General features: G+C 56.7%; 6 protein-coding genes across 7 annotated transcripts; all 6 read right to left on the reverse strand.

Annotated features, from left to right (window-relative positions):
- Positions 1-358: 358 nt before the first annotated feature.
- ABB37_04748 (putative Zn-finger domain protein) lies at positions 359-4,449 on the reverse strand (the record flags this gene model as incomplete). The annotated part of the gene is made up of 1 exon (XM_015802536.1): positions 359-4,449. Exon 1 carries the CDS (start codon positions 3,932-3,934, stop codon positions 359-361), a length of 3,576 nt encoding a protein of 1,191 aa, XP_015658980.1. The 5' UTR covers positions 3,935-4,449.
- A 714-nt stretch (positions 4,450-5,163) lies between these two features.
- Positions 5,164-6,908, reverse strand: ABB37_04749 (putative ATP-binding cassette protein subfamily H member 2; the record flags this gene model as incomplete). Its single annotated transcript, XM_015802537.1, has 1 exon — positions 5,164-6,908. The coding sequence occupies exon 1, from the start codon at positions 6,625-6,627 to the stop codon at positions 5,164-5,166; it is 1,464 nt and encodes a 487-aa protein (XP_015658981.1). The 5' UTR covers positions 6,628-6,908.
- A 608-nt stretch (positions 6,909-7,516) lies between these two features.
- On the reverse strand, positions 7,517-13,294 carry ABB37_04750 (subtilisin-like serine peptidase; the record flags this gene model as incomplete). The annotated part of the gene is made up of 1 exon (XM_015802538.1): positions 7,517-13,294. Exon 1 carries the CDS (start codon positions 13,151-13,153, stop codon positions 7,517-7,519), a length of 5,637 nt encoding a protein of 1,878 aa, XP_015658982.1. The 5' UTR covers positions 13,154-13,294.
- A 1,129-nt stretch (positions 13,295-14,423) lies between these two features.
- On the reverse strand, positions 14,424-16,456 carry ABB37_04751 (hypothetical protein; the record flags this gene model as incomplete). Its single annotated transcript, XM_015802539.1, has 1 exon — positions 14,424-16,456. Exon 1 carries the CDS (start codon positions 15,675-15,677, stop codon positions 14,424-14,426), a length of 1,254 nt encoding a protein of 417 aa, XP_015658983.1. The 5' UTR covers positions 15,678-16,456.
- An 891-nt stretch (positions 16,457-17,347) lies between these two features.
- Positions 17,348-18,288, reverse strand: ABB37_04752 (hypothetical protein; the record flags this gene model as incomplete). 2 transcript variants are annotated; one of them, XM_015802541.1, is made up of 1 exon in its annotated part: positions 17,348-18,288. In XM_015802541.1, the coding sequence occupies exon 1, from the start codon at positions 18,149-18,151 to the stop codon at positions 17,348-17,350; it is 804 nt and encodes a 267-aa protein (XP_015658985.1). In that variant the 5' UTR covers positions 18,152-18,288. The 2 variants fall into 2 exon arrangements, with proteins under 2 accessions (XP_015658985.1, XP_015658984.1); XM_015802540.1 differs by having other exon boundaries at positions 17,348-18,283.
- Positions 18,289-19,124: 836 nt separating this feature from the next.
- Positions 19,125-21,275, reverse strand: ABB37_04753 (putative mitochondrial hypothetical protein; the record flags this gene model as incomplete). Its single annotated transcript, XM_015802542.1, has 1 exon — positions 19,125-21,275. The coding sequence occupies exon 1, from the start codon at positions 20,478-20,480 to the stop codon at positions 19,125-19,127; it is 1,356 nt and encodes a 451-aa protein (XP_015658986.1). The 5' UTR covers positions 20,481-21,275.
- Positions 21,276-21,638: the final 363 nt, after the last annotated feature.

The raw sequence follows: 21,638 nt of genomic DNA on the forward strand, positions 1-21,638 counted from the left end.
TTGATTGTTTGTTTTTTCAAAAGAAGAAACTGTGCGGAATTGAAGAAACGCAAAAAAGTTGATCTCACTAGTCAGGACGAGAAAACCGGCTGCACCCGGCGCAGCTAGTCGTATTCCTCACCACAACGGTAGCAAGGCCATCTTCCCCCCCCCCCCTGAGCGTGTTCCTTAGTAACACAAAAGACGCGTAATGTTGCTTCACGACAGGCTGTAAGACTCGAATAACCTGTAACAAAAAAAGACCTCCCAATAATATTAATAATAAGTCAAAGCCGGCACCGGCAGATTCGGTGAATTCTTCTTTTGCCTTTAAAGAGAACCGCCATTTTTGTTCTTCCTTGCTCTTCTCATGTTCAACTCAATGCGGAGGAGCTGCGGCAGCCCTACCGTTTTCATCTGCCTCCTCTGCCCTCTCCGGCTTCTCCTCCTCCTCCTCCTCCTCGTTCTGCGTCTGCCCTTGTCCTTCCATCTCGGCCTCCGACGCCGCTTCACTCGAACTCACGCTCTCCCACTCGTCGTTCTCCGCCTCCACCTCCCGCTCGTTGTCGCCGTCCTCTTCCCGACTGCTACGCCTGCTGCCGCCGTCTTTGTTGCGCCACCCGCCATCGCTTTCGCTATAGCGGTCCACCATCTGACGGATGTTGTAGTGACGCTGAAAGGTCTCCGTCACCACAGACGGCGGGAACCTCCATAAGGTCTGCAGCGTCGGGGCAACGTACATCATGAAAAGCAGCGGCACTGCAACAACAATTGTCAAGGAGAAGGCAGCGCCGACCACCGCGGACCGGGCAAGCAGCGAAGGGCTCCAAATAAAAAAGCTCATAAGCGTCGCGCCCAGCAGCACGGGCAAGGCGTTGGAGGTGAAGGATAGCAAAAGCGAACCACACAGCACCGGCACCGTCCACACCATCAGCGAAGCAGCCATGAAGAAGAGCACTGAGACCACCACCCGACGGAGGACCACGTACGAGGGAATGCGGCTCTCATCGAGGTAATCCTCCCGTCGGTTGAAGCCCATCGGCTCCACCATCGGCGGCAGCACCAACTCGTCGTCGAACTCCGCTCGCATGAAGTCCTCCACGGCGCGAATTTGGTCCTGGTCGAAGAGGTAGTCCTCCATGTGCACCACATGGCGACCGACCCACCGCACAAAAGGCAACAGCAGCCGCAGCTGTGCTCGCTGCAGCGGGAAGAAGACAAAGCACGAGACAGCGGTGAAGAAAGCCAAAACGTACAAGAGGAGAAGAGCGCCGTAGTCAAAGAAGATGTTGCGCACCAGCAGCATCGCCCCCCAGTCCATCACCTTGGTGTGCCAGCGGCCCACGCGCATAAACGGCTGCGTCACTTGCATGAACGCGACGTAGCAGTTGACGATGTTCTCCGTGTGCATCCGCAACGACGGCCGCTGCCGCTCATCCTTGTACACACTGTGCTCTATCCTTTTAATTATATCGTTGGAAACGTGGCTTGAGCGATGGGGTACCTTTAAATGCCTTGCCTCCCAGCCAAAGATGTGAAAATTCCAAAATTTTGCTAAGGAAAGCTGTGGGTGCCGGGGAAACATGAGGGGCGGCTTCAAGAGGCCCTCGATGTCCACAGCAGACGCGGAGTGCGTGTCGTTCTTGTAGAAGTCCACCGGGGCCGATAGGGCGGTGAGGGTGTCGCACACGCTGGCGCGTCGCGTCGCCAGCCGCAGCCATTCAAGTGGCGCGCGCACTCGGGCGAGGGTGTCGCGAAAGCCCTCTGAAAACTCAGCGACACGCGCTGCGGAGCTCGGGTCGAGAAGGTCGAAGGTAAAGACGGCGGTGTCGGGCAGGCTCCCCCACACCTGCGCCCACACCTTCTCCGGCGTGTGGACCGTGACCGAGGCATTCGCCCGAGGGTCTCTTCGCAGGAGGAACTTCTCGGGGATGCCTGCGGCGTAGTCCGGCACGAACTCGCCCATCTCTATATACGCTGCCTCCAACGGCATGAATACCTTCTCATCGAACAGCTGCAGCGCCTCGAGGCGACGCCACTCCGCAAAGGTGAGGTCGTCATCCATGTCGTACCCGTCACTTATCGCAAAATCAAAGGCCATCTTGGTGGGCGGCGGGGGAAAGAATACGTCGGAGGAAGGAAAAGGTGACGCCGCCAGCATCACGCCGTCACCCCACACAAGATTCCGCACGCCACTCATGCCCCAGAACGGAATGCGCATAAAGATGAGCAGCACTAGCAACTCCACCACCGCCACCCGCACAAAGCCGTACACAATACGCGGTGGGTCCGTGTCGAAGACTTGGGTAATGACGCAGCGCCAGTAGCCAAGCGCCGTATCCCAGCGCGCGTCGAAGCTGCGCACGAAGAACAGCTCAACACCGTTCGCGAAGAGCGCGCTCACCACTGTCAGCTCCACCGCTGTGAGCCCCATGACCAGCAGCGCCCCAATGCCCCAGTACACGGCGAGTTTCCACACCGTCAGCCCATAGAAGAAGTTCAGAAGCCCGCCATTCATACCGATGTCGAGGTAAGGCGACAACGCGTAGTGCAAAGTGATCCCACCCAGTTCCGGCAGAATACAATAGAAAAAGAAGGCGTCGACTAAATAGACGTAAAAGAGAGTTTGCACCTCGTCTCGCGAGAGGAGCGGCACGCGTTCCGCAACCTCGTGGAAGCGCAGCTTCGGCTTTCTTAGGATGTGGCGAGAATAGCGGTAGCGCCATCCGACGACCAGCACAATACACGCCACCGCGATCACGACGCGGCCCAGCGGGCAGCGCAGAAGAAGTGTGAGGACGACGCCGTACCGCAGCTGCACTGCCAAGGAGGGAAGAAGCCGCCGCAACCCACCACCGCCGGCGCCGGACTTGACCCAGTCCACCAAGTCGAACATCTCGTCCACAAAGGACAGACGTGGGGCGGGGTGGTCGTCATCGCTGTCGCTGTCGCCGCTACTACTGCCGTCGGTGGTGGAGTCGTCATCTTCGCCAGACGAGGTGCCGTCATCTTCTCTTGCGTCGGCGGGTGCCGCTTCCGGCCCAGCACCATCCAACCTATCCGCTGCGCCATCCACCGTCGCCGCTGTCGCTTGCCGGTTGTTGTCCGTGTCGTGGCGAAGCCCGTCGACTGCTGCCATCGCGACCGGTGCCTCAGCCTCCTGCGGCATCGCCGCCGCCCCGTCCCGTTCGTGCTTCCGACGTGCGTTTTTAAAATACTTGTGCCATTGACGGGATGTCACAGACACGACAGTGGTGGCGGTGCACACAACAAGGCCAACGAGAAGCGTTTCGGCCCACGCAGCGAGACAGACGGTGTAGCTCACCTTCACGTCGGCGGAGTCTGTGTTGAAGAGCCACGCCACAAGAGGACTCGCTGAAGCACTTGAGGCGTGCGTTTCCGGCGTCGTGGCGCTCCCAGTCACGATCCACAGCAGCACAGTAAGGCGGTGGTAGTTGTAGATGGCCCCTAAGAACATGGGGACACACAGGAAGCGGAGTAAGGCGCACACTAGTGCCTCCACGATCTCCTTGAGGAGCGGCTGCACGAGAAATTTCAATAGAAACACGGTTCGCCCCTTGAAATCGAGGGGCAGCTGCGCGCCAGGAGGGTAGTCGCTGTGTCCTAAGCGGTAGACAGCCCCGCAGCTGCGACAGGTGTTGTTGTGCTTCTGGATGACCCACTTATCAATGCACCTCTGATGCACAAAGCCGACAGAGCCCCGGCAGCGACAGCGGTGGGTGACAATGGGGTCGGCGGGTGTGTTGTTGGAGTCGAAGCAGATCCAGCACTCCATGTGCCTCCCCAGATGCGAGGGCGATGATGTCTGAGACGCGTGGTGCGATAGGTTGAAGGAGGAGAGGGGAGGGGAGGACGGCAGCGGTGCCTCGCCGTCACGGTCGCCCGCTCGCACATCCTCGACTCCGTGGACCGCGGCGGACGATGCAGTCTCCATCTCCGAGAGACCGCAGCTCCGAAATGTTCAAAAAAAAAAATAAGACACCTCCAAAAACAAAAGGCAACAGCAGCAGCGCTCTGAGAGACGGCGGTGGCGAGGTGGTGGTATTCGAGAACCTCCTCCTCCTCTTCTCAATTCGTTGCCAAGCACCACGCTGCTAGATGACGCACGGGAATGTGCTTCAGTACAAATTGTTTTTCTTTTTAAAGGAAACGCAGAAAAAGAGACAAGAACAGCGAACGTACTTCAAAGCAGTTACCTACATATATAATGAGTCACACCAAGCAGAAACAAAGAAACAAGAATGCACAACAGTCGAAGAAAGCGCTGTGAATAAAGGGCAATTGGAGGAACGAATGAATGATGTTCCGCTCCGCCAAACTTCCTGCGTCCCCGCTAGGTCACACAAAGAAGGGGTCTGAGGGTGCGTGCGTGTGGGTGCACTCCAACGCTATTTTCCTCTTACGAAAGCAACGCGATCGGAAACTGTGCGTAACCGTGGGGGTTTTATCTTTTTGCCAAAGGAGATTCGATGTGTGCGCAGAGAGAAGAGAGATGGAAGGCGGTCGAGTGATGCATTGCGTGGCGGCAAGAAAAGAAGAGGAGAGAGAGAAAAAAGGCGGTTCGTGCCGCTACTGCGAAAGCGAGGAGACGCCAAGTTGAGCCGAGCACGTCAGCTCCGTGAAATGGCACAGTCGTGTGCAGTTTTATAGTTGTTGTTGTTGTTTTATTCCAGCACGCACTGCTCAAAAAGGGTCATTCACTCCTCCTCCCTTTTGTTAACAGACCGCAGAGCTGCAACGGCTGGGAAATAAGGGGCGGAGTACTAGGCAAATCGCGCAAACAGTTCCCCCCTCTGCGTGTCACTGTCCTGTCGTGCCCCTTCTCACATTCCCACGCCGACTTTGTCCGCAAAGCGGCTCGCCCGTCGTTGTTCAAAGAAGAAAAAAAAATGGTTTTGTTTTTCTCTACGTTCTCGGAAACGCTTTGATCAGCAACATTATAACACGTATAGAAGTAATCAAAAGAAAAAGCAGTAGGAACATCTCTATACAAACGCGCACGCACGCCGCAGATACATGGAAACGGCGGTGTCGGGGAGAGAATATGAGAGGTACACCTGATCGCAAAGCTGCCATAGGAAAAGACGTGCGTCATAGGCCCGGTGGCGTACGTCAGCAGCCGTGGGCGCGCGCGTCTCATAAATACACTCTTTCGTCATGTTTTCACATACCCTCTTCTGCCTCCTTTTCCTCTCGGTGCACCACCGGCGTCAGCGGCGAGGGCCGAGACGGCGGCACGGCAGCAGCAGCAGCAGACTGCAGCCCGTTTCTCCACCGCCCCGGCGGCGCGGAGGAGTTCGGCGGAGCAAGCCCTCCCGCCGCGTTTGTTTGCGCCGGCACTGGCGACGACACGTTCTCACCTGCCCGCAGGGAGCCGAAGCCGGAGGTTGCAGGCGAGGGGGGGAGCAGCGGTGCCTCACCGATGTCCTTCTCGTTGAGTGAGTCATTCCCGCCGTTGTGCAGCCGCAACGGGTTCGCCCCCGGCCCTTGCACCGACCCAACTACCGGGCTGTTGCCACAGGGGTCGAGGCGGAGTCGCACCATCGCCGCGCCGCCGGCCTCCACGGTCTCGGCATCCTCCGCGTCCGACGTGGCGTTCTCGTTGATGTGTGTCAGCCCCGTAATCAGCTTCTCCTTCTCCGTCAAGTATTTCGCGTACTTCTCTAGGTTGAGACACGTCGGCACGGTGTTGTACACCTCTTTGGCGAAACGGCCGTCGTTCACGTACAGGATGCGGTCGGCGTAGCACTCAATGTCCGGGTTGTGGGTGACCATAATGCACGTCGTCTTGGTGCGGCGGTTGATGCGGAGGAGCAGGTCCATGATTTCGATCGTGTTCGCCGTGTCAAGGTCGCCGGTGGGCTCGTCCAGCAGCAAGAGGGACGGGTTATTCGCCAGACTGCGGGCGATGGTCACACGCTGCTGCTCGCCCCCGCTGAGCTCGGATGGGAGGTGGTTGATGCGGTTGCGTAGGCCGACCAAGGTGAGCAGCTGACGGGAGCGCAGGCGTATCTCCTTGTTCGACAGTTTGCCCAGCAGCGTCATGGGTAGTTCCACGTTCTCCGCGGCGGTCATGGTGGCAATCAGGTTGAAGGTCTGAAATACAAACCCCAACGACTTCAGCCGGATGTCGGCCAGAACGTTCTCCGTGGTGTCCTTATCGATGTTGCGGCCGTTCACTTCAATCGTGCCGTTCGTGCACGCATCAATCGTGCCGACAATGTTCAGCAGTGTCGTCTTACCACCGCCGCTGGGGCCCCGAATCATCACAAACTCGCCACGCCGAACGGGGCCAAACGGCGGGGGTAGGCTGTCCTCGCTAGAGGCCGTGTTCGTCACGACGGTGTGGCCCTCGGACGGGCTGTCCGGTTCTGTCAGCGTAATGTCCTTCAGGGCTTCCACCCGGTCGTCAGTCCCGGCGATCGGATAGCTCTTGCTGATGTGGCGGAGACGCAAGACCACCGGCTCGGAGCGCAGCGCACGCAGCCGCGCCGCCTCCGCATTCAAAGGACTCGCAAGTCGCGGATCGTCTGTAAGGGTGTTTTCGCGGATGCCAAGCGCACCGCTCAGTTGGCTGTCCCCAGCATCTACCTTGGGTGCACAGGCGGCAGTTCTTTCCGTGAGCATTTTTCTTTCTTTCTGTTGTGGTTTTCCGTACCCGCGTGGACAGTAGTGTGTGTGTATGATGAACAGAACCAGCAGCACCAATATAAACAGAGCAAAGGAAAGGAAAAGAAGGGTAGACAGTAAAACACTTTCAGAAGCAACAGCAGTAAAAAGAGAAATAATACTAATAATGAAGTGAAGAGCAGATAAAGAGGTGATTTGACAGGACGCAAACGCAGGTCAGCCAGGATTTATTTGCCAGAGAGAAAGAGAGAGAGAGAGAAGATGTTGTGAGCAGAAGCTTGAAGTCATCAACATTATGATCGGAAAGAATTTTTACAACGGTGTGATTGAAGCAACGTGTTCAAGAAAAAAAAAAGAGGGAGATAGAAGTTTCAAGTCAGCGGATGAGACAAAATGGGAAAGTGAGATGGGAAGAGAAGGGCGTTGAAGAAGTAAATATGCGTATAATGTGATGCAATGGAGGGGAGCGCGCGGCTAAAAGAAGCTCTCAAGAAGCACCGTGCGAAAAGGTGGACGGTGACGATCTGATTCAATGAAGGCAATACGAGGGCGAGTGGTAAGCACTACCCTTTGCGTTCGCTGCTTTTTGTTTGTCTTTTCTCTTTCCTCTTCACTTCGCTCTTCCCTTTGAAAAGTGGAATCAATGAAGAGTCAACAGAATAGTCGATCGTGCGAGGATCAACAAACTGGAAAAAAAATGGATTGTAAACAAGAATAATATTAATAATAAAAACACATTCAGAGGTCTCTTGTATTCGACAGCAGAAGTTACAGCGGCGGAATCACAGACACAGACACACACACACACACAGAGAGAGAGAAGAAAAAAAAATACATGTGCCGCACTCCGTCTTCACCATTTGCAGCACTTTTGTTCGCCCATGAACTAACCTCGTTTCCCAATCACCGGCATATCTAGCCCCTCGTCTACAGTCTGCACCGTCGCGTACGTAGTCCGGCGGCGATCTTGTGTCCACAACACCCACACCGTCCCACTCACCATACCGACGCAGAGGGCGAAAAACAGCACGACAAAGCGCACCGTCGAGAACACCCGCGTCGGCGCCGCGGCCGGCAGCGTCGTCGCCTCGACGACCTGCTCACCGGTGTGCACGGGCACGCGTGCGACGGCGTGGCAGGACACCTCCACAGCTGCCCCTCGCACCGTCGACCCCGCAGCCGGCAGCTCGCCGGTAGCCGCGACCATGGGCACCATCTTTGTCAGGACGACCTCGTGGGCGAATACGACGGCGTCGACCACTGACACGTTCGGCACCTTCAGGCCCGCGGCGTCTTTCCACAACAGTGTGAAGACGACGCGCGTGGTCCAGTGCGACTCCTCCGCCGCCGCCTCCGCCTCTCTTACGCCGCCGCCGCCACCGCCACCACCACCAGCAGCGGCCTCCGTCGTCTCAATGGGGGAAGAGGAGGGGGGATTCGATGGGGCAGAGACGTTGGTCAGCAAGTTCAGCGGCACCGCAATCTCCACCATCGGCACATCAGCGCAGTAAAACAACTTTTGCAGCGCCATCGGGGTAAACGTGAAGGCGTTCAACGAGAGAGGGGTGGTGGTGTCACCGTAGAATACGGTGGCCGCCGCTTCTGTGGTGTCCCCCGCACGTCCATCCTTTGCGAAGTTGAAGAAGACAAAAGGGGCGCCATTGTCGCCCTTGGCAGACGCACGTGACCCCACCCCAACCTCCGTCGCTGCGGAGACACCGAGGGTCAACTCAAGTGCACTGGCGTCGTTGTCCAGCCACGCGGCATCCACCTGCAGTTGCACCCGCAGCTGGAGCTGCGCCGTGACCGGGAGACGCTTCTCCGTTTCCCCGCCGCCCAAGGCTGTGCCCGCCGCTGCGCTGCTCAATCCCAAAAAGGCGGGCGTGGGCAGCGTCAGCAGCGGCAGCTGTACTTCACTGAAGCCGTGCACAACCAGCGGCAGTCGTGCCATACCCGCGACGGGGACTGTCAGCTGCCGCAAGAGCACGTTCGGCGATCGCCACCGTTCCCAGGCAACAGCGAGAGGCACCGATGTATCACCATCGGCTGCAGCAGCGCCGGTAGTGGTCAGCTGCACCGGCAGTCGAACTTCAACAGCGGTTAGCACCGAGCGCGGCAGCATCCACGCCAGCTCGCCGTCCTGCCAGGCGCGCTTGTTCGCAATCTGCAGCGCACTCAGCTCGCGGCTGAGCAGGCTAATATCCGAGGCGCCTTCTTCGCAGTTCCAGCCCACATAAGGTGGCTCGCAGATGCACTGCTTTGCCGGGAGTCCAAACGTGTCCCCGCACGCCCAGTGCCCCACAGGGCCGGTGAGATTCGTCAGTCGGCACTTCTCACTGCACGAGGTAAAACGGTAGTAGAGAACAAAGCCCTTCCCCGAGCTGTCCCAGTCCGACACAAATTCCAGATCCATCTGCGCGGCGGTGGACGTGGTCACCGGCAGCGGACCGGACATGGAGCCGGTCAATTTTCGGACTTGCCGGCGCTGCGCCTGCGCCACCGACGCCGCGGCGGGGTTCGGCACGATGTCGTACACATACAGGGCGTCGCTCTGCACCATATCGTAGGAGATGAACTCCAGCTGAATTTGCTGCCCCGGCTGCGCGCGAATGGCCCACCGACACGTGAGGCTAAAACCGTATGACTTGAAGTCGTTGATTTGAATAAAGCCGCCGTTCGGGTCGTCCACCACAACCAGCTCGCCTGTCGTGTTGCACCAGTAGCTGCGCCGGTTGCACGCCGGCCCGCCAAAGCCGTCGCAGCAGTACTGGCATTCCGACCCTTGAAAGCAGCCTTTCCCGTGACTGTGGAGCGCCGTGTCCTGCACACACGAGCAAAGCCCCGTTGCCGTATCGCAGACACCGCCGTGCAGGCAAGTGCAGGTGGACGCGCAGTCGGGGCCGTACCAACCTGCCTGACAGGTGGCGCAGCGCGCATCCGCGAAGTGGCCGCGCGGGTTGCAGGTGCAGGTCATCGTCTCCGTGTCACACGTGCCGTGGCCGTTGCACAGCGCCGCCGGGTTGCACTCCGCACAGTCCACAGAAGTGTAGCTCGGCTCGCACAGGCAGAGCAGCGACTTCATGTCGCACGTGCCGTGGCCCGTGCAGTTCATCGGACAAGGAAACGCACTAGATATCGCATTGGATTCCCTTTCACGGCCCGCGGGGGCGGTGGGTGTCGTGCGCCACTGCTCAAACAGCGTCGAGCACTCCGGCACGAACGCTAAGCCCGGACCGGTGACCGCCAGCGCGAAGGTCTGCCCCGCAGTACTGCGAACCTCCGCCCCTCGCACGAGTACACGAAATCCGTGCACCCACGCCGCTACGGACGTATTGGCCTGTGCGCTGCTGCTGTTGCGCTCGCCGGAGAGGGGCACGCGCACCTGCTCCACCGTGTTAAACCGCTCCCTTGTCACTCCGTCGGCGCCGCTGAAAAAGGTGTGCCCGTGCGGCGTCGTCAGCATCAGGTCCAGGTCGTGCACCTGACTCCGCACCGAGCCCTCCACCGCCGTTCCCGGGTCGTTCCACACCAACGTCGCCGTCACGGTGAGCGAGGCTTCCCAGCTGCAGCTGCTCCCGCCTTGCTCCGTCATCCCTTCACCGATGATGCTGTCGTGGAAGGCAGACAAACCAGTAAGCGCGAAGCAGAATTGGTGCACCTCGTCGTCGTGCACCACGGCATCATCCGCAAACCACTGCTCCAGCGGCGGCAGACGCTTGTCGACGGTGTGATTTCTGTGCGACAGCAGGTGGGAGAGGTCCAGCCGGCCAAAGCCACTGCGCAACGGGTCCACGTGCGGTAGCGCAGTGGTGCTGTGGAGGAGGGCAGCACGCAGCAGCGCCGAAGACGGGTCGGCGAACTTCCACTCCTCACGCAGGTACTGTCGCACCACTGCCGCCGCCCCTGCCGCTGCCGCCGTGGCCATCGACGTGCCGTACAACGGTGTCGTCGCACACATCGGCACCGTGCCAGCCATGGCAGAGACGACGGTGGTTTTGTCACCGCCACCGCCGCCCGGTGCGACGAGGTCCGGCTTACGACGCTTATCGTAGGTGACGCCGTACGCCGAGCCCTCTGGCACTGTGTTCTGCAGTGTGGAGAGAAGGGAGTTGAGATGCGAGCCGACGGTCAACACATTCTTCGCTCGTGCGGGGACGTATACATTTTGTTTGCCGGAGTTTCCGGCCGCAGCGAGGATGAGTAAGTCGCGCCGCTCCGCCACAGTGGTGTCGAACATCTTCTCCACCGCCAGGTAGCTCTTCGCCTTGGTCTTGAAGCCCCACGAATTGGAGGAGATACGCGCCCCGACGTTGTAGGCGCTCTCAAAGATCTCTTGCAAGTTGGAGGGCAGAGAGAGATGGGTGCTGGTGCCGTCGTTCATATCCCGCACGAACAGCTTCGCGCCGGGTGCGACGCCGTTGTAGAGGGCCGTCGTCGACGTGGACTCTCTCGACGTTGTGGGCAACACGTAGCCGGCCGCGATGCCCGCGACGTGCGTGCCGTGTCCCTTCGGCCGGTCCGTCGAATCTACCACGCCATCGGCCGACACGTACGCCTGATACGAGATCACTTTGCGGTGGCGAAGGTTGACTTGGGGGTAGTAGGCGATGGCCTCCGCCGGGTCGTGGAAGTAGCAGCTCTCCGTGTCGAGGCCGCTGTCGCCAATCGCGATGATCTCGCCGGTGCCGTTGAGGCCGCGATCCCACAGTGGGACGTTGCGGTCCGCCTCCGTGTTGTCGACGGCGTAGGCGTTCGCTCGCGAGGAGTAGCTGCCGCAGCTCCCCTGCTGGATGACTTTCGTCACCACCTTATTGAGCATCTCTGGCCATCGGTACGACTCCTCCACCCAACGCACCGCGGGGTGTGCAGCGAGGGCCATCAGAATATCACGCAGACAGCTTTCGCGTTGCGTCGCAGGATGCCGCTGCTGCTGCTGCGCCGGTGCATCGGCCGTTGGCTCCTGAGAGGCGTTGTGCAGTCCCGACATCGCGTCTTCTGCACTGGGCTGTGACAGCACACCAATGCGCACCCACACCGCATCCGCCGTTTCCTCGACCGGCTCGATCGTGAGACGGCACGTAGAAGGCGGCGTAGCCGTGGGTGAGGAGGTGCGGTAGGGCGAGAGTCGGCTGCTTTTCGTCAACGCGACGTGCACAGCTGCGGCGCTGCCTCGCGCCGTCCACAGCGTCACCTCATGCGTCGTCCCCGGCACGCTGCTCTCGCGCCGCCGCACAGAAGAGGAGGAAGAGACGGAAAACGACGTCGCCGATCCGTCCGCGGGTGCGCGAGTGATTTCCTCAACCAGCCGTCGCAGCGATTCGGAAAGTTTCAGCTGTGGGCCGCCTTCGGCGCTCTGAAACGCGTCCCACACACGCCACGTAACGCCGTCGTTGCTGTCGTCTGCCATGGCCTGCAGGAGGGTGGCGGACTCCTCGGAGGATGGGAGAAACACGAGAATGTGCGCGGTGTCAACGACGTGGATCTCCAGCGCAGACAAGCGCGCCGCTTCGAAGTCTCGATAGAGTTGCTGCTGCCGCCTCTTTGACGTGGGATCATCAACGGCGGCAGCCTCTACGCTGCGGCGGTGCGCTCCGTCGACAAGCGGCACACGCGTTTCTGTAGCGCGCTGCACATTCACTCTGGGGTAAGCACTCGCTATGTTTGCCAGACGGCGAAGCGCCTCCTCCGGAAACACGCGTGACGATCGGACCCCCGCTCCACGAGGACGTGCAAACAAAAAAGGGCTCATTGAGTTCTCCTTCTTGTCCTGTCGTGGCAGCGTCGAGGCGGAAAGGGGCGTGACGAGCGCACCGTCGCTAGCGTTGGCACCACCCGTCATTCGACGCAGAGAGACGGGAAATACGCTGTCGCGTAACGCACCATGCACGCCCCGCACTGGCGCCGCCACGGTTCTAGAGAGCACGACGTAGCGGCCGCTGAGCGACGCCACACGTGCCGAACCGCGAGAGCCGGCGATGAAGCCAGTGGAAGACGACGACGACGACGGCGATTCCATCACGCGACGTGTGTGTTCTTTTTCCATGTTTTGTAGTGGAAACATTGTTCTTTGCGTGTCGCTGCCTACCTGCCGTGCTCGAGTCGAGCGCAATTCTTTGTCGTGCTTTTCCCTCCTCGTGTTGAAAGAATCTCTTTCTGAAGATGGAGATGATATGTCCGGCTCGTCTGTCGAGGACGAGCCGGCGAATGAGTCTGCCGTGACGACGAGAGCTTCAACAGATGCAGCGTGCGAATATATGTACGCCTGCAGTGGAGACAGCGGCGCACCGGTAACGTGACTTCTCCGCTCTCGCTGCGACGATGTGCGCCCGCTAATTCTCATTGTACGGTCATGTTTCGTGCCATCCTGCGATGTAGCGCTAACGCCACCCATGAACCCCATTAGAAGGAGAAGGAGAAGGAGAAGCGACAGAAGCGGAGCCGACCAGTTTGCTCCGCGATCAGCAACGCGCACAGGTATTGATCGCCGTGATCTACTGCCTACTCTACCTGGATTCAACTCCATTTGTTGCGACAGAGAAACATAGGTTGCAGGTGTATTATTATTATTGTAATATGTATTAGTAGAAAGAAGGAAGTCTCGTCTGAGACCTCTAATAGCTGAGAGAGAGAAGCGGTGTAGCTGTGTAAATTCTTTCGCCGTTTCTTCAGTTTACGCATCAGTGAGCCACGTACGGGGAAAAAGAGAAAAGAAAGGGGATTGATGCAGAACAGAGGCATGAAAGAAAAGATGTGCCCGTGAAACCAGGTGTGTGTGTGTGGGGGGACTATTCGCGTGTTCGTGGAGAGTGAAGGGGCGAAGAGGGAAGCCGTCGAACCCAACTCTGTTCTTTTCGGTTCCCCACACAGAACGAAAATCAAGCCGGCATATTTCGGCGACAAGAAATCCAACGACTCCTCTCACTCACTACGCGGTGCAGAAGACATCTTCAGTCACTCTTGCTGGCTCAATAGACACACAGATACCATCGACCCTGAAAGAGCAAAAGCCAGCTGGTATGGGGAAGCAGAATAGTGTATCCATCTATTACTCCGGAAATCGCTGGCCGAAAGTATCCGTAAGTACGACCAAACAATAAGGGTACAAAGGGCGCCAGAACCGGCACTGGAAACAGCAGACGAAGTTAGACACCAAAGCACCCTCGCAAGACTCGCCTGCGGATGTGTGCAATCCAAAGAAGAAAAACTAGACGCGTAATAGTAATAGCAATAGTAATAGTAATGGTAATAGTAATAGTAATAGTAATGGTAATAGTGAGAAGAGAGCTTCTTCCTTCCTTTTGGTGGGAGTTTCTTGAATTCTACAGCGTGGTAGAGTTACGATTTATGGCTACCGTAATGGGCAAATAAAAGGCGCAGAAAGCCTTTTCAGGAACAAAGGGACCTTTTTGAAACCGACTTCTACCATATGACGAAGATGGTTATGACACCACAGCCACCACGCTACTTCACTCGACCCCCCCCCCCCCCCACCGCCCAGCAGGCGCAGCGGGGTGCACGCTGATCTCGATACACACCGTCGCGCACCTTGGAGGTTGTCAGCACTCGAAAAAAAAAACCCCCGAGACGTAAAGGGAGACCGACAGGACACCACGCCGCCAAGCACATACAAGTGACTCACCCACAGCAGACACGCTAAACACGCTTGAAGAGGAAAAGAAGAAAGTGGGAGAAAGTAAGCTTGCTTTTCGAAGACCGCGCACGGCTGACAGCAAAAAGCAAAAGAGGAAACCCAAAAAAAAACGCCTCATCCTTTCCATGCATTTCCGATTCCTCTACTGCGTACCTTTCGTTGCCGCCTCAGCGATCTCCGCCGCGGGCTTGGTCGTCTGCGCCTCATTCCCCTCTCGCATAATAGTGTGCACCAGCTTGCTCAACTCCAGCTCGTCAATCCCCTCCACTCGTCCCATCATGCGGCCGTTTTTGTACGCAAAAAACGTCGGCAGACTTCGAATGTCGTGCAGCGCCGTCAACTTTGCGTTCTCATTCGTGTCCACCGTCAGGAAGATCATGCGGTTCGGGTAGGTCTTCGACACGTCCTCCAGCGTCCGGCACGCCAGCGCGCACGCCGCCTTGTCCTCCGTCGCCATCGAGGTCTCGGCACCGGCCGGCGTGACGAACGCTCTCGGCTCACGTTCTCCATGAAGCTGCGTGGACGCGGCATCCACTGCGCCGCTTGTGCTGCCCGCCGTCTGCGCACCATCGCCCTTACCCGGTGGAGCCGCCGTTGCGGACGGTGCTGCTGCTGACGGCGCGGCATTGCCTCCGTGGCGGAAGAGGGCCGGGTCCATCGGTAGACGGTCCGCCACGGCGTGAATCAGCTTCGATCGAATCGCCACACAGGGCCCGCATACCGGCTTATAGAAAAACACCAGCACGTTCGCCCCGCGCAGACGATCTTGGAACTCGTGCGGGCTCCCTTGAAATGAAAACACCATCGCATCCGGTAGCACCACGGTACCGGCGGCGCTCGACTCTGCTTCCGTCGACGAGGATACGGCACTGCCTCTCTCAGTGCTGGCCCTGCGCTTATTATCACTAATCTCCACCTCCGACGGCGCCGCTGCGTCGGGTGAGGCACCCACATCCCCACTATTGCTTTCGTCTTCATTAGGAGACACAACGGACTTGTTGGCGTAGTGCAAGGTAGTGACGCCCAGCGCGTAGCCGCGTTGAGAGCGGGTGGTCGCCGCGCACCACATCGGACTTCGCGTCATCGGTGTACGTAGAATATGGCGTGGGTGGGCAGAAGCGGCATCCAACGCAGCGTACGCGACGACCAGCGGCGGCAGAAGGAAAGGCGTGCGACGCTGAAGCTCCCCCACAGTGTCTGTCACGATAACGGGGACCGATGGGGGTGGCCAGGTGGAGATGCCGACGGTGCCGCAACCCAGGGTGTACGGCGCCTCTGCTGCGCGTGCTGCCGTGGGTGCGGTGGCGGGCGATGGTGACAAGGAAGCGACGCGGGTGTACGTAGAGGACACCCGGTTTACACGCGCAAGCAGCGCATTCGAAATGCGAGCGTACATGCTGCGGTGCGTGTGTGCGTGAGGGCTGTGCAAACGAGGGCTGTAAGTGCAGGTTGTTGCTCGGAGGACCCGTGGAAGACGGAAGGACCGGCTGCACGCAATAAGAGCAACGACAGAAGAGAAAAACAACCGCGACAGGTTTCGTGTCTCGCTACACCGTATTTGTAAAATTACAACAACACGAAACGGTGAAGAAAGAAATAACGCAGGCGGGAATGAAAAAGAAAAAGGGGAACCAGAAGAAAGAATTCTCGTCGCAAATATGTAGAACAAAAATTGATTGTGAGAGGAAACAAACACCCACGATGAACCAAGAAAGAAGAGAGAAAAAAATATATATAGACCGATTGCAGGTGCGCTGTAAAAGGAAGAACGGGGTTTTTTCTTCGTTGTTCAAGTGTCAAGCGTCTTTTTCAAGCTTCGGCTAACACCGTTACCGCGAAGTGCAACAACAGCTTTAGCTCCCTACAGCGTATGTATATATATATAAGTGAGCAGACCAACGATGTACTGCGGATGGAGTAACATCAAAAAGGAGAGAAAAAAGGATTTCAAAGCCAAGCACGTTCACCAGGTTTCTTTGCGGTTTTCGTGCGATTGGCCGTGCTGGAGTCCTATTATAGTTACCGACTAATTATACGTGTTGGGGCCACAGAAGTACAAGGAAGAACGCGTTAATCGTTCATGAGAAAAACAAAAGTAGCTACCTTTTTTTTATTTATTATCTCTCCCGTGCAATGTGTGTGAAGCGCTAAAATAGTGCTGTATTGCACCGCAGCTGTGTGCACGAGACGGTGTAAGCGATAACAAGGATACGGAATATATATGGGCGTGCGGGTGGAAACGAGCGTAATAGGAGTGCATTGGAAGCGAAGAGGCAATTCAAAAAAAAAAAGGGAAGAAAGAAGAATACGAAGCAACAACATCGTAAACAAAAGGCTTTGGTATTTGTTAGCATCAACGGAGTAAATCATATTGGCTTACTTTTTTTGGTTCGCTTTTCTCGTTTAAAATCGAAGTGCGGAGTAGATGCAGGCAAGAGAGCAGCAAAAGTCCCACGTGAAAGCTGACCACCGATTGCCCCGCGTGTCGTAGCGTTTCGCGAAACAGCTTTCATTCACGACCGAGTAAGGCGAACCGTCAAGCCCTTTCAATGATTTCGCGTCTTCCGAGAGAAAGAGAGAGAAGAGGGTCCTGGAAAAGGAAGCACATTGAATATTTTGTTAAATTCTTTTTTCGAAGTTGGATGAGAACAGATCGCAGCAACAACAGATTGGCTGGCCGCATTGAAGTAACAATAATAATAATAAATGGAAAGCGAACAGCCCATTTCACGCAGAATACCGAAAAAAAAAAGGGCAAGAAACGCGGATTTCGGTAAGTGGCACATACACGCACACACACATGTAAAGGCCTCGCCCCGACGAAATGAATTCGAACGTCACAGTGCCGCAAAGGAGGGCGGCCTTGTGGTCGGCGAAGGGAAGCAAAAGAATAGTCGAGTCTAAAACAGACGTCGACTTCACCTTTTTATAAGACAAAGGCGTTTCCGTCCTATCAGGGTGATATAAAGCGCCGGAAAGAAAAAAAAACGGCGCATGCAGGTGGGATTGGAGAGAGAGAGGGGCAGCCTTCGCGCAACGAACGCTCCTTCCTGCTCTTTTTCTTGTCTACGGCGTCGCCGTGTACGCCTCACCGAGAAACGTGCCGGCGATGTCCATCCACTCCTTTCTCTCCGCCGCCGTCAGCATCGTCGGCTGCTCGTAGAAGAGCCACTGCCAGACCGCCGCCACGCCGTCCCGCAGCTCCTCGGCGTCGGTGCGCGGTGCATCAGACGGGTCGCGGATGGAATCGAAACGGCAGTGCTGCTCCACCTTGCCCATGAGGACGGACACCACGAGCAGCTGCAACAACGCTTGCCGACGTGCGGCCGCGTTCCATACAAAGTCCTCCTCCGACTCTGCCGAGGCTCGATTTGACTTGGCGCGGTGCGTGAGGGAGCCCGCGGGGGAGCTGCGGTTGCTAGACCGGATGGTCGGATCGGCCGAGTGCGTCTCCAGAGACTCCTTCGCTACGGCCAGTACATCCTCCACCACCGCCTCGACCCCGCTGAAGTCGGCGTAGTCGTCCGTGTCACTGTACTGTACGATGTTCTCTCCCGACTGGGCCTCATCACGTTGGTTCTGCATGTAGCCCTCCGGCTCCACCAGCGACTCGTGGAAAGCGGTGAAGGCGTCAGTCAGACGCTCCGTGATACCGTATACCGCGTCGTCCTCGTTCACAGCCGCCATCAGCTCGCGCCAACGCACACTAGCTGACAGATTCCTCTCCTCATCGCGCACCTTTTTTACTTCCTCTTGCAACTGTGTGAGCTGCGCCGTCAAGCTCTCCAGGCGTTGATGCGTTGCGGTGAGCTTTGCCTTCTCAGCCGCAATGGAAGCAGGCGAAATCTCAACGGAGGTGAGCACCGACATTATTCACCGATCTACTTGTTATAGAGATCCAGCAGCTGATGTTAGAATTAGACTAGACGTGTATTACCTTTTTGATAGTGTTGCGCTTGTTCACCGACGAACGCCCTGAGCAGCGAAGAGCACTCCTAAGCCTAGCCTCAGGAGAAAAAAAAAGGCAAGAAAGGGGAGGCGAAAGAAAGGGTAGCTTTCCGCTTTTAAATCTCTTTACTGGATCACTCGAACAATCGTACTAGAGAGCGTTGCATATCAGTCGTAAAAAGGGAGGAGATGAGTAAACCCCAAACACAAGCGAGAGCTTCCGCAGCTTCTTTTCCTCCTCTTATTCTTATTCCCTCTCGTATTATTCCTGTTGCAGAACAAAACCCTCAAAGAGAGGGAGAGGGAGTCGAAGCGCTTGCAAATGTCTTGTAAACTCGACCTTCACACGAGACGTATTCTGGATAAGGCACGAATCCGATGTGGTGCCGTACGTCGCAGGTAAATAAATAGATGATAAAGTAAGAGGGGATCCGTCACACGTACGATACAAGCATTCAAACAGCTTTCTTTCTTTCGCCACATCTTCTCGTTCCCGTTCTCGTTGTCTCTCCGCCTCCCTCGCTCTCCGCAGCGACGCTTTTTTTTTGGAGGCGAAGGTGACGGCTGACGGTGGAGGACAACAGCAATGGCGCAGCCGCAGAGACATGCGTTTAGCGAAGAAAAAAGAGAACGCATGAAAAGGAATAACTTTGTCTTACAAGAAAGCAAGAGGCAGCTATTGAAAATATATATATACCAACATATAGAGAAGAAAACTCACTACAAAGGAAAGGCTTTCCTCCTTGAAAGACGCAGTTGTATACGCCAGCGGATAAAGAAAACTACATGTGAGAGGGAAGCTGAATCAAAAACGAGCTGATTAGCTCAACATCATGTTTATGTTAACTATTTTTTCTTTTCCTCACACATACCCCCAAAAGAAGCAATAACGGCTTCACAAGCCCTCGCCTTTCTTCCTTTCTCTGCGTGTACCAGCCTTTCGCCGCGAGTTCGCCGACCGCATCAGCCGGCAGCTGTGCGAGTAGGCGAGCAGCTCCTTCTGCGTGGCGCCATCCAGGTCAATACCGTTTTCAATCTCAAAAGGTTTGCCGACGGAGTCGATGGCCACAAGAATGAAGGAGGCGCGGTTCGTGAAGCGCTCCCGCCCCTCCCCGTCCAACGCGGTGACACGCACGCTCACCAGCAGGGAGGAGCGCCGCACACAGGTCACCTGCGCCTTGCACCGCGCAAGGTCGTAGATGAAGAGCGGGTCGTCAAAGGTCATGTCCATCATGCCCAGCGTGTAGAGGCGCGCCTGACGAGCAAAGACGCGGCCGCAGTGCAGCGCGCACTTCTCCATGAACCGTAACACCTCTCCACCAAAGATGGCCTTGTTCACGTTGACGTCCGCCACGCCGAAGCTACGGTCCATCGTACAAATGCAGTCCGCCGGCTTCAGCTTGCGCTTCTTCGCCTGGTTCTCGGGGAGCTCGACCTCCTCTTTCGTGAGGGTGCGGTCGGAGTGAAACTTTGTCAGCTCCTTCGCCCCCTCGCGAAGCTCAAGGTACTCGCGGTGGTGCTCCTCACCGAACGGGGCGGTGAGTCGCACCGCAGGGACGTGGCCCGGCGCCACCCGCAGCGTCCTCGCGTTGACGATGACCATTGTCAGGTAGCTCTCGCCCACTGTCTCTGGCACCGGGGTGTCGTACGCCTGCCGGTTCACGTGCACGTGGACGCCAATCGAGCTCGATCCGGCGTGAATGACGTGTGTGCTGACCTGGATCAAATCGCCTTGAAAGACGGGCTTGCTGAACACGAAGGCGTTGAAGGCGATGGTGGCCATGGAGATGCGGTTGTCGTTGAACACGAAGCTCCCTCCGTAGACGCGCCCGCTTATATGGGTGAAGGCGGCGTGTCCGGCAGAGGTGTCGATGAGGGCGAGGATATCGCCCGCATCCGCACGTGGGCGGATGAGGGGGTAGAGGTCACCAAGAAAGTCGGAGCGCTCGTACGCCGTCAGCGTGTTGGAGCGAATACCCAACTTCGCGTTCCCCACCACGAGACCCTCGCCTCCGGTTTCGTACTCCAGTGGGGCAACTAGCTTTGCGTCCTTCCCATGCGCCGACGAGAACAGTGTCCGCTGAGGAGTTTGAATGGCGGGCGTCGCGCCGATTTGTGCGGCGCTGTTTCTGGCGGTAACCGCGCTGACGGTTGGCAGCGCAGTGGTACAACGTTGGCCCAACGCGCGCCGCAGCGTTCCTTGCACAGGGACCACCTGGCAACTCTTTATTGCGCGACTGAAGCGGAGCATTCTTGTCCTTTTCTCTTTATATATAAAACAAGCTTCGCGACTGACGTATTGTGCTTAACGAGTCAGGGTTGGAAGAGAAACCAACCAGCACGCAAACAAAGAGGATTCAAGCAGTGAAGCGTCTACCTGGCACGTGTACCCGATACCTCGCCGAACCCCGTTGCGTAGGGTTGACATGCAAGCGAAAGATGGAAAGAGCAAATAACAAAGGAGGTGCGGGGTCTCCTCGAGCGAAAGGGAAAAAGATGCAGAGGAATGTGGGCCGTCAAACAGACAAACAAAAAACGGTTGTATCAATCGCCACCCAAAATCCAAGCACACGCTTTCGGTCCTTGACAAGGGAAGAAGCAAGAGGAGAAGTAAAGGGAAGGTAAGCAGCCCTGAATATACATATACGCATATGCAGCTCAAATCACCCAGTGATAAAAAATATATATCCAACAACCTCGGCGAATACAAAAGCGCCGTCACGGGCCTCGGTATGAAGGTGAGAATCGGCGAGGTTTTGTTTACAAAGGGGCGCGAAAAGAAGCAAAGAGCAACAAATAATTTTAAAAACCCGATAGGAAAACTGAATTTTAGTGAGCACCAACAGCAAGAGAGAAATAAAAGAAGAAGAAAAGAAGAAGAGGTGAGCTAAAAGATACGGCGCGGCGCAATTAATAGTAATAATAGCAATGCAACACACTCAATGTCGAGGATCTTTTAAAAACAAAAAGAAAGCGCACACACCATGTACGTTTGTGCGTGATACAAATTGGCGGAGTAGAGAAAACACTTTCACCGGGTAAAGGCTGTAGGTACACATATGTATGTGCGCCCACGTGCAGAGCAGGTTGAGGTAATGGAGCGGTGGAGGCAGATGAAAGACGCTGAGATACAGAAAGGAAAGTGCATTTTTTCCCCATCATAAAGCCCTTTTTTTTGGTAACTAAAAGAGCAGCGTTAGTAAATAATAAAGACACGGGATAAATTGTCTTTTTTTTTGAGGGGGCCTTCATGTTCAAATAGTCTCTTTCGGTTTCGTACGCGTGGCCTTCGTTGAGGCTTGCCATACGAGGTTGAAGAGCGATGGGCAATCCGCTCGGCCATCCCCGAAGTAGAACTGCGCCGCAACTGCGTCCGTCAAAGTGAGATTTAATTCTGTTGCGGAGTGCT

The sequence above is a fragment of the Leptomonas pyrrhocoris genome, assembly GCF_001293395.1.
Source record: "Leptomonas pyrrhocoris isolate H10 chromosome Unknown, whole genome shotgun sequence".
Classification (NCBI taxonomy): domain Eukaryota; phylum Euglenozoa; class Kinetoplastea; order Trypanosomatida; family Trypanosomatidae; genus Leptomonas; species Leptomonas pyrrhocoris.